The 13201-nt window shown below is 33.2% G+C and overlaps 1 protein-coding gene across 10 annotated transcripts in view; it reads left to right on the forward strand.

Annotated features, from left to right (window-relative positions):
* Positions 1–13201, forward strand: part of INPP4B (inositol polyphosphate-4-phosphatase type II B) — a 753803-nt gene that overhangs the window by 626728 nt on the left and 113874 nt on the right. For all 10 annotated transcript variants that reach the window (XM_042983845.1, XM_007091777.3, XM_042983843.1 and 7 more), the window contains one exon: positions 7455–7658. In XM_042983845.1, coding sequence (XP_042839779.1) covers positions 7455–7658 — 204 coding nt within the window. The remainder of the gene's footprint in view (positions 1–7454; positions 7659–13201) is intronic.

Consider the following 13201-nt stretch of genomic DNA (forward strand, 5'->3'; position numbering starts at 1 on the left):
CTTTAAATGCTCATCACATTTTCTATCCATAGAGATGGAGAGATCTTGTGTAGAAAATCATTATTATTCTTGCTCATCAAAAAACAATATTGAGCACTTAATTGTGTGTGGTATTGTACTAATGCTGTATGACAAATGCTACGTAGACACGGACCTTAACTTTTATAACCTAAAATTTAAAAGAATGGGGTGTTTCACATTATGAAAATTGCTAGATGGTAAAAAAAAACAACAACAAAATGATTTTGTTGCTAATATTAGAGGCTATGCTCACAGTATATTTGAGAAAATCTCACAACTTCTAATTCCTAGTGTCCTTTAACATAATATACTGAAACATCCTGTGTATTCCAAAAGCAAAAAACAAAAACAAAAACAAACAGCAGCAACAAAAACAACAAAAACATTTCAGTCTAACATTTAACTCAGGGTACTCTTAGAAATGTTCTGGTTGTTTTGTTTTGTTTTCTTAATTTTGTTTTAATGACAATACCAGGAAGCCAGTATACTAAGAAGTTGAAGATATAAATAATATATTGATTATGTTGATTACTTAGATACTGAGAAGGAATTTTTACTTTTATTTCCTTCAGTCACTCCTAGATCTATCTCAGTTCCAAACTAAACAGAACTTAATGAGTAGAGGTTCTTTTCTTTGCTTTTTTTTTTATAGTTGGTGAAAGTATACATGAATGTATATAAAAGTATAAATGAAGATGAAATTTCATGATAGAACTCCTATTTCTTCTTCTTATACTCCTCGTTAAATGGTAAACATTTCATTGATGAGATTAGCATATACCAAGCAAACAATTAAGCAGGAATATATGACCCACAACCAGAAGAAAAATCAAGCAATAGAAACAGACCCAGAAATAGTAGAGATGATGAAATTAGCAGATAAGGATCTTACAACAGCAATTATAAATATAGTCCATATATTTAGAGAAGCAGAGAAACACACAAACAGGATGAAGAGGAAAATGGAAGATTAAAAAAGAATAATACAGAAATAAGAAAAATACAAAATATAATATTTGAAATAAAAACATGTACTAGGTAGAATTAGCAGATGGGTCACTTCAGAAGAATAAATAGTGAATTTTCAAACATAGTATTAGAAACTATTTAAATGTAGTACAGAGATAAAAAAGACGTAAAAACATAAATAGAATATGAATGACTTATCCAACAATACCAAGAAGTCTAATATGCATTAATCAGAGTCCTAGAAGAAGCAGAAAGGAAAATAGAAAAATACTTGCTGAAACGATGATGGAAATTCTTCAAAATTTAATGAGAAAACGAAACTATAGATCCAAGAAGCTCAATGTACTCTAAGCAGAATAAACATTTAAAAAAATGCAGGTACATCATCAAACTACTGAGAAACCGAGATAAAGTGAAAACTGAGGGGGAAAAGGCACATTATCTGCAAAGGAACATATAACAGAATTATTCACAGACTTATTAGATGTTCTTATAGAGTAACATCTTCAAAGTACTGATACACACACCCAAATTATAATTCCTTATCTACAGAAGATATCTTTCAAACATAAAGATGAAATAAGGACCATTTGAACAAATAAAAACTGGGAGATTTCATAGCAAATTTGTACTACTACAAATTTTAAAGTAAAGTCTTCAGGCCAAAGAAAGTGATTACATGGGGGGGGAAATGGATCTACAAAAGAATAAAGAGTACCAGAAATGGTAAGTATGTAGACAGATATATTTTTAAAAAACCAAACTTTAATTTACTTAAACATATTTACTCTTTAAAATAAAAATAATACTGAATATTCTGTGGTTAGTAACTTTCTAGGGTAAGCATAGCTATCAATATAATGGAATAGAGAATCTAGGAATAGACCCACACATATATGTTCAAATAACCTTAGAGAAAGGGCAAATAAAATTCATTGGGAAAATGATGTATTCTTAACATAAAACTCAGGAACAATTGGATATCCATATGTAAAAAAAAAAAAAAAAAAAAAAAAAACCTTTCCTTATCTTTACCTCACATATCTATAAAAATTAATTCAAAATAGAGCATAAATCTTAATATACAAGCTAAAAGAAAGAAGCAAACAGACAAACTTCTAGAAGACAACATAGGAAAAATTTTTTGTCATCTTGGATTAGGCAAATATTTCTTGGAACACAAAAAGTATGAACCAATAAAAGAAAACACGTGATATATAAGGCATCATCAAAATCAAAAACTTTCATTAAAGTTTTCAGGAGACATTCAGATGACATTATTAAAAAGTGAGAAGGCAAGTCTGGACTGAGAAAATATTTGTAAACTATGTATCTTACAAAGGAAATCATCAGAATACGTATTCTTATACTTTAATAATAAGACAGGTGACTTAATTTAAAATGGGCAAAAAAAATTGAAATGATATTTCATCAGAGAAGATATATGGATGGCAAATAAACACACGTAAAGATGCTCATCATCATTTGTTTTTAGGGAAATACAGATTTAAACTAAAATAAGGTAATACTAACTACCCACTAGAATTAAGCTGAAATCAAAAAGGTTAAGCATATGAGGAGTTGGGGAGGATATGAAATGACTGGAACATTCATATATTACTTACATAATTACTTGCACACTTTGAAAAACAGTTCAGCAGTGTCTCATAATGTTTATATAAATATATATAATAAATATAAATGTGTGTTTATATATATGTTTATATATACATTTGTTTATATATGTATATGATCTAGCCATTTCACTCCTGGTTATTCACCCAAGAGAAATTCTCTTTTGTAAGTTGGAAGGTCGTTGAGTGAGGAAGGACTGGAGACATGCTTTGTGAAGATGATCCTCATAGAATAGAGAAGCTGAGCTAGACAGTGGATTTGAATTATTGGACATTATTGGGCATTACAAAATGTCAGCATTCCTCTTGGGGGAGCTTGCTAAAAATACAAATTCTGACTCAGCTTCTGGGCTGGGACTCAGATGTCTACATTTTAATATTAGTGACCTTGAAGAACATCCCATAAAACAAAGCATTAGCTTAGGAAAAACAAATCAATCAGTAAGGAGACTATGGAAAGTATCCACATGGAATGTAGAAAGGATCTTAACTGTAGAAAGGACTAGCTGTGGACATAATCTTTGAAATTACTGAAAAAGCATAACTTGTAGAGATTAATGACTAATCTAGAAGATGAATATTGCTGAAGATGATCCAGACATTTGGGCGCTGAGTTGCTGCATAATGATGACACCACACAGTTTGAAAAGCTGGGAAGAACACATTTATTGAAAACACTTGAGATCAGGCTGTGACTTCTCACCTTGAAAGACTTTCAGATGGAAACAGGTGACAGTACTGGTTCAAGAGGTGGATAGAGATGGATTTTAGAGACTGTGGCATAAAGAGGGTAGTTGAAGCTATGGGGAAATGTGTTATATATCTAATGGGGAAAAAAATGCTTTCAAGAAAGTGGTTTAAGGTCCCTTAGGATTTGTTTACCATATTTTGAGTGAGTCTGGGATGATGAGACAACAAAGGAAACTGAAAAGATCATTCAAGAAAGGGGAGCATAAATAGAAGAGTTCACAGTTTACAGTGAACTGCTATGAGGTTTCATAGGTGAGCATTGTAATTTTGTGCAAACTGGAGAAAAGTTGTTATGTGATTTAGCCAAGGTCAAGTGCATAATTTGTATGATCTGCCCAGATGCCAAGTAACTCTCCTGAAGGTTCAGTGTTCTTTTCTTTAGGGAATGTAGAAAACATACATATTTATGTACTAATTCCAGAGTATAGCACTATTGCCCTATGCAATAATTAAAGTATATCAAAATTTTAAAAATAAACAGACTTATTGTGGTGATAGTGTTGCAATATATTCAAAAATTGAATTCTTATACTGTACACATGAAACTAATATATGTTGAGCATATCTAATTTTTTTAACGTTTATTTATTTTTGAGAAGAGAGAGACAGAGCATGAGCGGGGGAGGAGAGAGAAAGAGGGAGACACAGAATCTGAAACAGGCTCCAGGCTCTGAGCTGTCTGACGCAGGGCTTGAACTCACAGACGCGAGATTATGACCTGAGCCGAACTCAGATGCTTAACTGACTGAGCCACACAGGCGCCCCAAGCATATCTAAATAATAAAAAAGAAACCAAGCGATATTAGATAGGGACCATGCAGGTGATGAAAGTAAGAGAGGCTAGTTGGGTGCAAAATAATAGGGAATGGTAAGGTCGGGGAAAAAAAATAAACAGGATTCTTTTTTGTCATATACATGACTACTAAAATAATAATCACCTGTTTGTGTCATTGGCTACTTCTGTCTTGCAGGTGGGGTTAGGCATCGCTTTGAATTTTTTCATCGAAAAAAAGCTTTTAAATAGTATGAGACTTTGCTTAATTTGTTGAGATCTCTAGTTAAAAAGGGTAGTTTTAAATAAACATATTCCTAACTATTCCTCTGCCCTTAATATTTAGGAACCTAGGAAATTCATCCCCAGAAGAAGTAATTTTACTGGTTTTATACTTGTAGATAATTCTGTGTGTTACTTTGAAGAACATTTGCATGAGAACATGAATTGGAAAAATGTCAGGAAGGCAAGAAAACATTTCATTTTTAAGATACCATTTCTTTCTCTTTTTTAATATCAAACAAATGAAATGATCCACCTTAGGTACAGAGTTTATGCTTTTTTTGCTATATTATTAAACTGTTTTAAATAAATTGATTTGCCTACCCTTATGATAACATGTAGACAGCCTTTTTCCTTTCATTTAATGCAGTATGAGCAGAGTCAGAAAAGGAAAAAGGTTTTCAGTACTTTGAGTCAATAGGCAACTCCACATCCTTCCCATGACTTTGAACTTCCTTAGTGTCATCTCTGTCTCAAGAACAGCAGCATACAGATGTATTGGAATTGAGTGATTACGTTAATCCCTTCAAGCTAATTTATTTTGAGTGTAAAACATCGGGATCTGCATTGGTCTACATTTACTAAGTAGTGCTAGTCAAGAAAATTTCCAGGTCTTATGGATATAGTAATGGAATTTTGGCTATTTTCTATCAAAGTGCAATTCTCTGCAAAAGATCATGGCTATTCATAGAGTTTCCAGTCAGATGAATTTTCCAATATAGACACAACGTGTTTCTATAAGATTTTGTGTGTTCATTCAGCTACCCCCCCCCCCCAAGAAAATTCTGGGTTGTAAAATTGCACGAATCTACTATACTATCTTTCATGTCTTTGGTGATAAATCAACTCAAATGAGATTTGAATAAATGAAGTGGAATCTCTGTGCATGCATGCAATGGGAAGAAAATGATGGCAATTATAAGAACTTTAGATTTCATTGGGTGTGAATATATATTCAGCTACATAGTAATTAGGTGATGTTATGGAGACTGGAGCTGTAGTAGCAGGAATTCAAAGAAGGCAAGCTGTTTTGCTCTAAAAATAAGTCAAAAGAATTTATTGAATGTATCAATAGAGAAATAGTTTAGTTAAGCTGAATGGAAGTAAATTTGCATTTTTAAATATTTAAATTCACATTGATGGATCTATCCAGGCTCTATGAAAATTATGTAAATAACATTTCCCTATTTTGTTATAACTATATTGCCTTGTGAGTACTGTCTAGCTACATTTTTCATCAGTATTTTTTTTTGTATTGTTCATTTTCATTTTAACACTTCATTGTGAACATCAATTAATGCTTCTTTTTATGCCTTTTCACTATAAGCTCCCTTTTAATTTTGTTTTCCTAAATTATTACCAAAATATTTTTCAATATTTTATTCTTGTATATCCTTTTTTAAATATTTCTTGTCTACTTACCTTCAAAGTGCTTTCAATACAACTAATAGATTAAAAGAGCATTTAAAAATATCAGTAAAGTTTAACAGTGAAGATAGTTACACTGACAATTGTAGACGTGATTAATTATAGGAGCAAGTAGATGTCCAAAGCCCTCGAGGAGCTTGGGGTTAAGGAAGAAAGGGGAGAAGGACAGAAGTATGCAGGTGATGGTGGGTTGATAGGTGGGGTGGAGTATGGGGAAAAGCTACTGAATTTGTTAGAAAACTACAGCTCTGTTCCCTTTGTGTTACTGGTAAGCAGTCTGTTCTAGGACAGGACACCACTCTTCCTTTTTAGTTTCTTTTCCTGGTTAATGAGAGGTCTGACTTTAAGGTCTTATGCAACTGTAGAATTTCATGATCTATTGCAAAGACTTAACTATGTAGTCCTGTTAGCATATGTAGTCTTATTAACACAGTCTTATTAGGCAATTGTTTTGCATGGGGTTTAACTGGTTTTCTTTAATTGCTGACACAACAGGGGTTTTTAAGGGATAATTTAGTAACCATTTGTTAGACATGGCACTGTTGAATGCATATTGAGAATACGCCAGTAAATGATTACCTTGAGTTACAGTGATGGTGAAGTCAGCATTACATCCAAGTGTCTCATGAAATGGTGATGATATCAACTATTATTCAAAATAATGCTATGATTTAAAGGGCTTCTTCTCAACAGATTGCAATATGTGATTGTGTTAGCAATATGAGTCAATGTTTGAGTTACTACTCTATTCTGAACGAATAGATTGTTAGACCACATGCATGTTAAGTGTAGTATAATACAGAAGATCAATTACTACATCATCCAGTGTAGTACAGGGTGAAGCTATTAACCATTTCATCAGGAAATTGCAAAGTACTGTTGTAAAATTCTTTATTGTTGGGAAGCTGTCATTTCTATAGTACTTACTAGGTATTTACCACCAGCTTGTAAAATCTACCGTAGCAAGTTTCACAGCAGCCTCATTAACATTGAGCATTAGTGAAACCATTTGGTGGAGGAGACAGTTTAGGGGGTGATGATAAGGAATAAAAGTCAAATATTTTCATGGGAAAACTGCCTGTACCATCTCTACTATTGAAATCTACTCAGGATGCTAAAAAGAAAAAAAAAAGGTTTCCTGCCTCTGTTTTTAAAGATACATATTCCTTTCTTTAGACTTTCACTCTGTTTAAACTATAGAATATACATAGTCTGATCACATTTTCCTTTAAGGTGCATTTGGAATTACTTGAAAGGTGCAGCAGGTAGACAGTGTTCAAATGATTACCTCTAGTGAAATTCATCTTCAAAGATAGAATTTAGAATTAAAAGAGAGGGGGCTGAGGAGACAGCTGGTGTTTATAGTACCCACAGAACCTCAGCATTAACTTTTAGAACAGGAGGACTCAAGACCTTGGCATCATCCCAAAACTCAACTATTTTCATTGATTGGTATGAATCATTTTCTCTCTCTGTCGCCTGTACTTTTTCCACCATGCACACCACTTATGTGCCAACAAATCTGCGGTTGACCTTTTCATAGCTCTATGCTGAGATGCCTACCATGGTGTTTCTAATCCTTGTCAATTTCTTTCCAGACAGAGCTTTTTGTACATGCCTTCAAGGATCAGTTGGTTAGAAGTGCTCTTTTAGCCCTCTACACTGCCAGGCCAGGAGGTGTCCTTAAGAAACCACCCTCTCCTAAGAACAGCACAGAGGAGAGCTGTCTCCAGGACCCACCCCCACCGATGAGAAGGCAGGACTCCATACCACATCATTCAGACTATGATGAGGAAGAGTGGGTAAGTCTCTTGCACATCGCTTGCCTCCTGATGTTTAGTCCTGAGAAGTCAAGCAAGAAAGATCAGAAATCTCTCCTCTTCATCAAAACAAGTTGGAAAGCAGTCCTAATACAGATTGTGGATAAATAGGCAGCATTTTTCCTTGGGGAAAAATTATAAATGGAAGTTTTATTCCTGATCACATTTATTTGGCATAAAAATTTATAGTTACATAATACATAAATATATATATACATAAATATACATATGTATACATAAATATATATATAACCATATATATATACATAAATATACATATATATACATAAATATATATATAACTATATATATATATATATATATATATAGTTATGTATATATATATATAACCAAGATGTCATTAAAGCAAAGATGCCACAATTACATGACCTATAATACTTTTCTGTATTTATTGGCAAGGTAATATGAACTATTAAAATTGTGTTTTTTAGAAAAAGAGTAAAAAATCACTTATAATCCACTACTTCTTGCAAATATTTTCTTACTGCAATCTGGTGTTTTAGTTCTGGACGAACTTCAAAAGACATTTGCGTTTACATAGCAGTAGGCATAGAGATCTCTTAAATCCTTCTTGTTCGTGATTATATTATTTAAAAAAATATGTTGTCCAGGTGCTCTGAAATTGGCAAAAGGATGGCCACATAAAAGCATCTGAAAAAATAGCTAGTACAGGCAAAAAAAAAAAAAAAAAAAAGCTAACATGATAATAGAAACTCTAGTTGGACAGAATAAGAGAAACATGAAGGTGCTGGCTAAAGGGGAGCAGTGTTGTTCCTGAATTAATACATATTAATTATCCAAGAACAAAGTATGTGCATATCACACACACAGAAGAAAGCTGTTTACTGTATCATAAGTTTAACCAAGAAAATAATATGCTAGCCATGTTAGATGTTAAACAGTTAATGATTACTTTTCCTGCCATCCTAGAATTTAAGAGCGTTTGGGGAGTAAATTATTTGAAAGGCCCAGGTCTCTCAAAAAAAATTGCTGTCTGAAGGGCTGTGAAAGTGATGGCTGTTCTATCTTTTGATAAAACTTCTATCACAGGAAAGAGAGCTGGGTTGCTAGAAGTAAATGCTGAATAAGTATTTGTTGCTGCTGATTAAGATTGCGCTTCTCCCACTGAGAAGTTTTCAGAAGAGCAAATCTAATATTTCTCCTTTTTGCCTTCACCTTCTTCTTCAATTTATTCACAGCTCCAAGGCGTATGTACCTCTTAACCTCTCTGAAGTTCAATTTTCTCAACTGTAAAGTGAAAATAACTGTACCTGTTCTGTTTAGCTCCTTGGGTGGTCATGAGATAAATGATTTACCTGTGCAATAATGCCCCATTATGTGGGAAGGCCTGGAAATGCATTGTATTACTTTAGTATTGTTGCTATATGTTTTCTTTTTTAAGATGCATAAATTATATAATCTTATTATGGAGATTAATACTATCTCTTAAAGTAAATGGGGAAACTGGATCTATCATAAAATGTGTGTTGTAAATCTTAAAGAGTTTGAGTAAATATAGAAAAGAACTTGTATTTTATTGAATTAAACATATGATGTCAACCTTATGACAAATAGGTACCATTTTTATATTATGTCAAGTAAAAATTTTGAAGTTGGGTATCTTCTGTTTTTATAATTTTCACCTTGCTTTGTTATGCAAATTCTCCTCCACACCTTGCCATTCTCCTGCTGCTCAAAAGTGTCCCTCTCCATCCCTCCCTCCTTATTTCCTTTTCTTTAATTTTTGAGACCTTCTATATTGTAGGTGTGTGTGATTATTATTAGTAGTTTACTTGTTTTGTTATAAAGATGGTGAAAATTGAGCATGTTTATATTCCAAAAGCCATTTGAGAAGCAGAGAGGTGATGAATGGTAGAGTGAGGTTTTTTCTCCATAAAGAAGAGACTCAATTCTAGCATACAGGTGGAAGGCAGTCCTGGGCAGAAATGGGCTCTTCTGCTGAGACTATGAGGAGAATATAAGGATCAGTTTCACTTTTTTGAGGGTAGATGAGGCTGGATGGCTTCTTTTTTGTTTGCTTAAAATATTTTTCTAGCTATATTGAGATATAACCAACATATAATATTGTATTAGTTGAGTTGAGATAATGAGTTGAGAAATAATTACCATACTAAATTAGTTAATATATAAGATTTTTTTTGTTGATGAGAACTTTTGAGATCTACTCTCTTACAACTTAAAATGTACAATACTGTGTTGTTAACTATAGTCACCATGCTGTGCATTACATCCCCATGACTTATTATCTTATAACTGGAAGTTTTTGTACCTTTTGACCCCTTTTACCTATTTGCCCTACCACCCCGAACCCTCACCTCTGGCAACCACCAACCTGTTGTCTGTTTCTGTGAGTTTGTTGTTTGTTTGTTTTTAGATTCCACATATAAAAGAGATCACACAGTATTTGCCTTTCTCCATCTGACTTATGTCACTGAGTTTAATGCCTTCAGGGTCCATCCATGTTGTTGCAAATGGCAGGATTTCCCTCTTTTTGTGGCTGAATGATATTTCGTATATTTACCACATTTTCTTTGTCCATTCATCTGCCAGTGGACACTTAGGTTGTTTCCATATCTTGGTTATTGTAAATAATGCTTCAGTGAATGTGCAGGTACCGGTACCTCTTTGAGATCGTGATTTCATTTCCTTCGGGTATATACATCCTCAGAAATGGAATTGCTGGATCATATGGTTGTTCTAGTTTTAGTTTTTTGAGGAACCTCCATATTGTTTTTCAGTGGCTGCACCAATTTACATTCCCACCACACCACCCAGGGTTCTCTTTCCTACACACCCACACCAGCATTTGTTATCTCTTATCTTTTTGATGATAACCATTCTAACAAGTATGAGGTGATATGTCATTGTGGTTCCCTGATGATTAGTGATATTGAGCACCTTGTCACATACCTGTTGGCTATTTGTGCGTCTTCTTTGGAAAGATGTTTATTCAGTTCCTCTGGCCACTTTTTAATTTTTTTTTTCTGTTGAGTTGTAGGAGTTCTTTATATTGTTTGGATATTAACATGGGTGCTTTATTTTATCCTTAAAGTAGAATCTTGTACAAAGAGAAGGGGAGGAAGAGGATAGGATGAGGAAATGGGTAAAAGTTTCAAATTGGCACCCCAAAGACAATGGGTAGAGGTGCTTACTAGCAACACTTAGAAAAATTAGGAAGAATTCCAATCCTTGCGATGGGCCATTCAGGGTTGCATTGGACGTCCATATGGTTGTTGGCTTATCCTTTATTATTCTTTTTAGAATGCTTTAGTCTGTTGACACTAGGAAAAAGTCTTACTGATTTTTTTTCTTCCAGTTGATGTGGACGTGTCTTCTCAGTTTCTTGGGTGTTTTGGTTTCCTTCACAGACAAAAGGGTAGGATAATAATAAATATCTGTATCTCCCTATCTCCTTTCATATAATTTCTGAATTTCCTCCAGAACACACTGTTGCTAGAAAGTATACGAATACTTTGTCTAAATTTACCACAATTATAAGGAAAATCTTTCCCACTCAGAAAAGTTGCTTCTCTCTCCTCCTAATGTAATTTGCCACTATTTGCAAGTGTAACCAAGTTTGGTTGTTATATAACATTCTGATTGCTTTTCCATAGCAATTACTTCCTATTGAGAAGATACCTTTGTTAAAAGATAGAAATCCCTTATTTAAAAAATAATTACCAAAGTCATAGCCATTTAACATTCTTTTCAAAGCTTTATATAAATTTGAAAAGATGAGGGGTGCCTGGGTGGCTCTGTCAGTTAAGCATCAGACCCTTGATTTCAGCTCAGCTTATGATATCATGGTTGGTGAAATCAAGCCTTGCATCAGGCTCTGTGCTGACAGAGCAGAGACTGTTTGGGATTCTCTTTCTCCTCTCTCTCTGCCCCTCCCCTGCTTGCTCTCAAGCATGTTCTCATTTTCTCAAAAGAAATAAATAAAGATACAATACGATACGATACGATAAGATAAAAATTGAAAAGATGAGTAAATCCAAACAAATGTAGCTAATTGAAAATGCCTTTAGACATTGTGCTATTAAATGAATTAGAATCAAAACTTTGTGTACCATTTTTCTTAGTTAATTGTTAGAAAAGTTTCAGCACTAATCACAAATCTAATAAACTTCCTGAAATAATTCAGTGTTTTATATTAATTTAGTTAAGGTTCTGTGGTATATGAAGGTATTCTCTCTGGTCACTTAGGTTGGTTTAGGTTTGCACATAAGATTACAGTACCTCCATTTTTTAAAAAGCATTTTATTTAATGTCTTATAATGACTGTAGTTTTAACAATTAACTTGAACAGCTGCATTTAGCATCTTAAAATAAATATTGGAAACTAAATATATACTAGTAAATTACTCTTGAATTCTACTCTGTTGATACATGTAAAAACCTTTCTTTTTGAGGTTAGAAGAGAGAATATTAATTCTAAGTCAGCAGTTCTCTTTTCAACCTGTTTTGTTGACAAAATTAATGACATATGAATCTGGATAATAATTATCTAGTCAATATGGAAGAGATTGAAACTAAAATGATCATGGACCAAAAAAAGTGTCTGTTATTTGCTGAATTGTACTTATTTAATGATTGAGTGCTTTAAAGATTTATTTTCCTGAAAAATTAGTAAACAATTAAACCCAAAGGAATGTTGGGATTTTATAGCAATCTGTGCAAAGAAATAGACTAATATGACATTCTTCATTTTTTTAGCTGGTAAAAATGACATATTGCTTTTCTTTCTCTTTATCTCTACAACAGATGCTTCTAGCAGCTGGGATTCCAAGATTAGTTTGTCCAAAATATGAAAGCATGTCATCCAACTAAAGTATTAAGTTGACCCAGTTTTTGTGGCTTCCAGTAATTATACTATTCTCTAGAACACTGTGATTTAACTTCAGCATTACTACACTGATGGGTTCAGGGCTAAATCTATCTACCCTCATTCAAAAATTGTTAAAAACAAAATAAACTTCTGATCATTTATATTCTGTTTCATTCCAGCAAAGAGCAGAAGTAAGAAAACTATTCTTATTACTTAGCCATATCCCAAACCCGTTTTTTAATTGAACTAAATTTCTATATCAGGCAACTTTTCAGCATCCAAATTACCCAGTTAATTCCCTTCTTCATGTTGTAAATGTAAATCAAATTTTAAATTTTCAGTCCATGCTTAAACTAGGGAAACATTTGTTATGCCTTCTATGGTAAGATATGTTTATGTCACATGAGCACAGATGATCCACACTTATCTATAATACATTTTCAATAATGTTATAGATTATAGAAGCAGTAGCATAAATTTACAGTAATATTTATGTTGGACATAGTGTTAATAAATTCCATATATAACCTGAAAAAAAATTGTGGTTTCTCTGTAGCTCAGTATTCCCAAAGATTGCATTTTGGAATGAGATTTACATAAACCACTTTCTGGTATGTTCTTTACCACCATCTCACAGTCTATTCTGTACTACAAC

This window comes from Panthera tigris, chromosome B1 (assembly GCF_018350195.1).
Source record: "Panthera tigris isolate Pti1 chromosome B1, P.tigris_Pti1_mat1.1, whole genome shotgun sequence".
In the NCBI taxonomy this organism is placed as follows: Eukaryota; Metazoa; Chordata; class Mammalia; order Carnivora; family Felidae; genus Panthera; species Panthera tigris.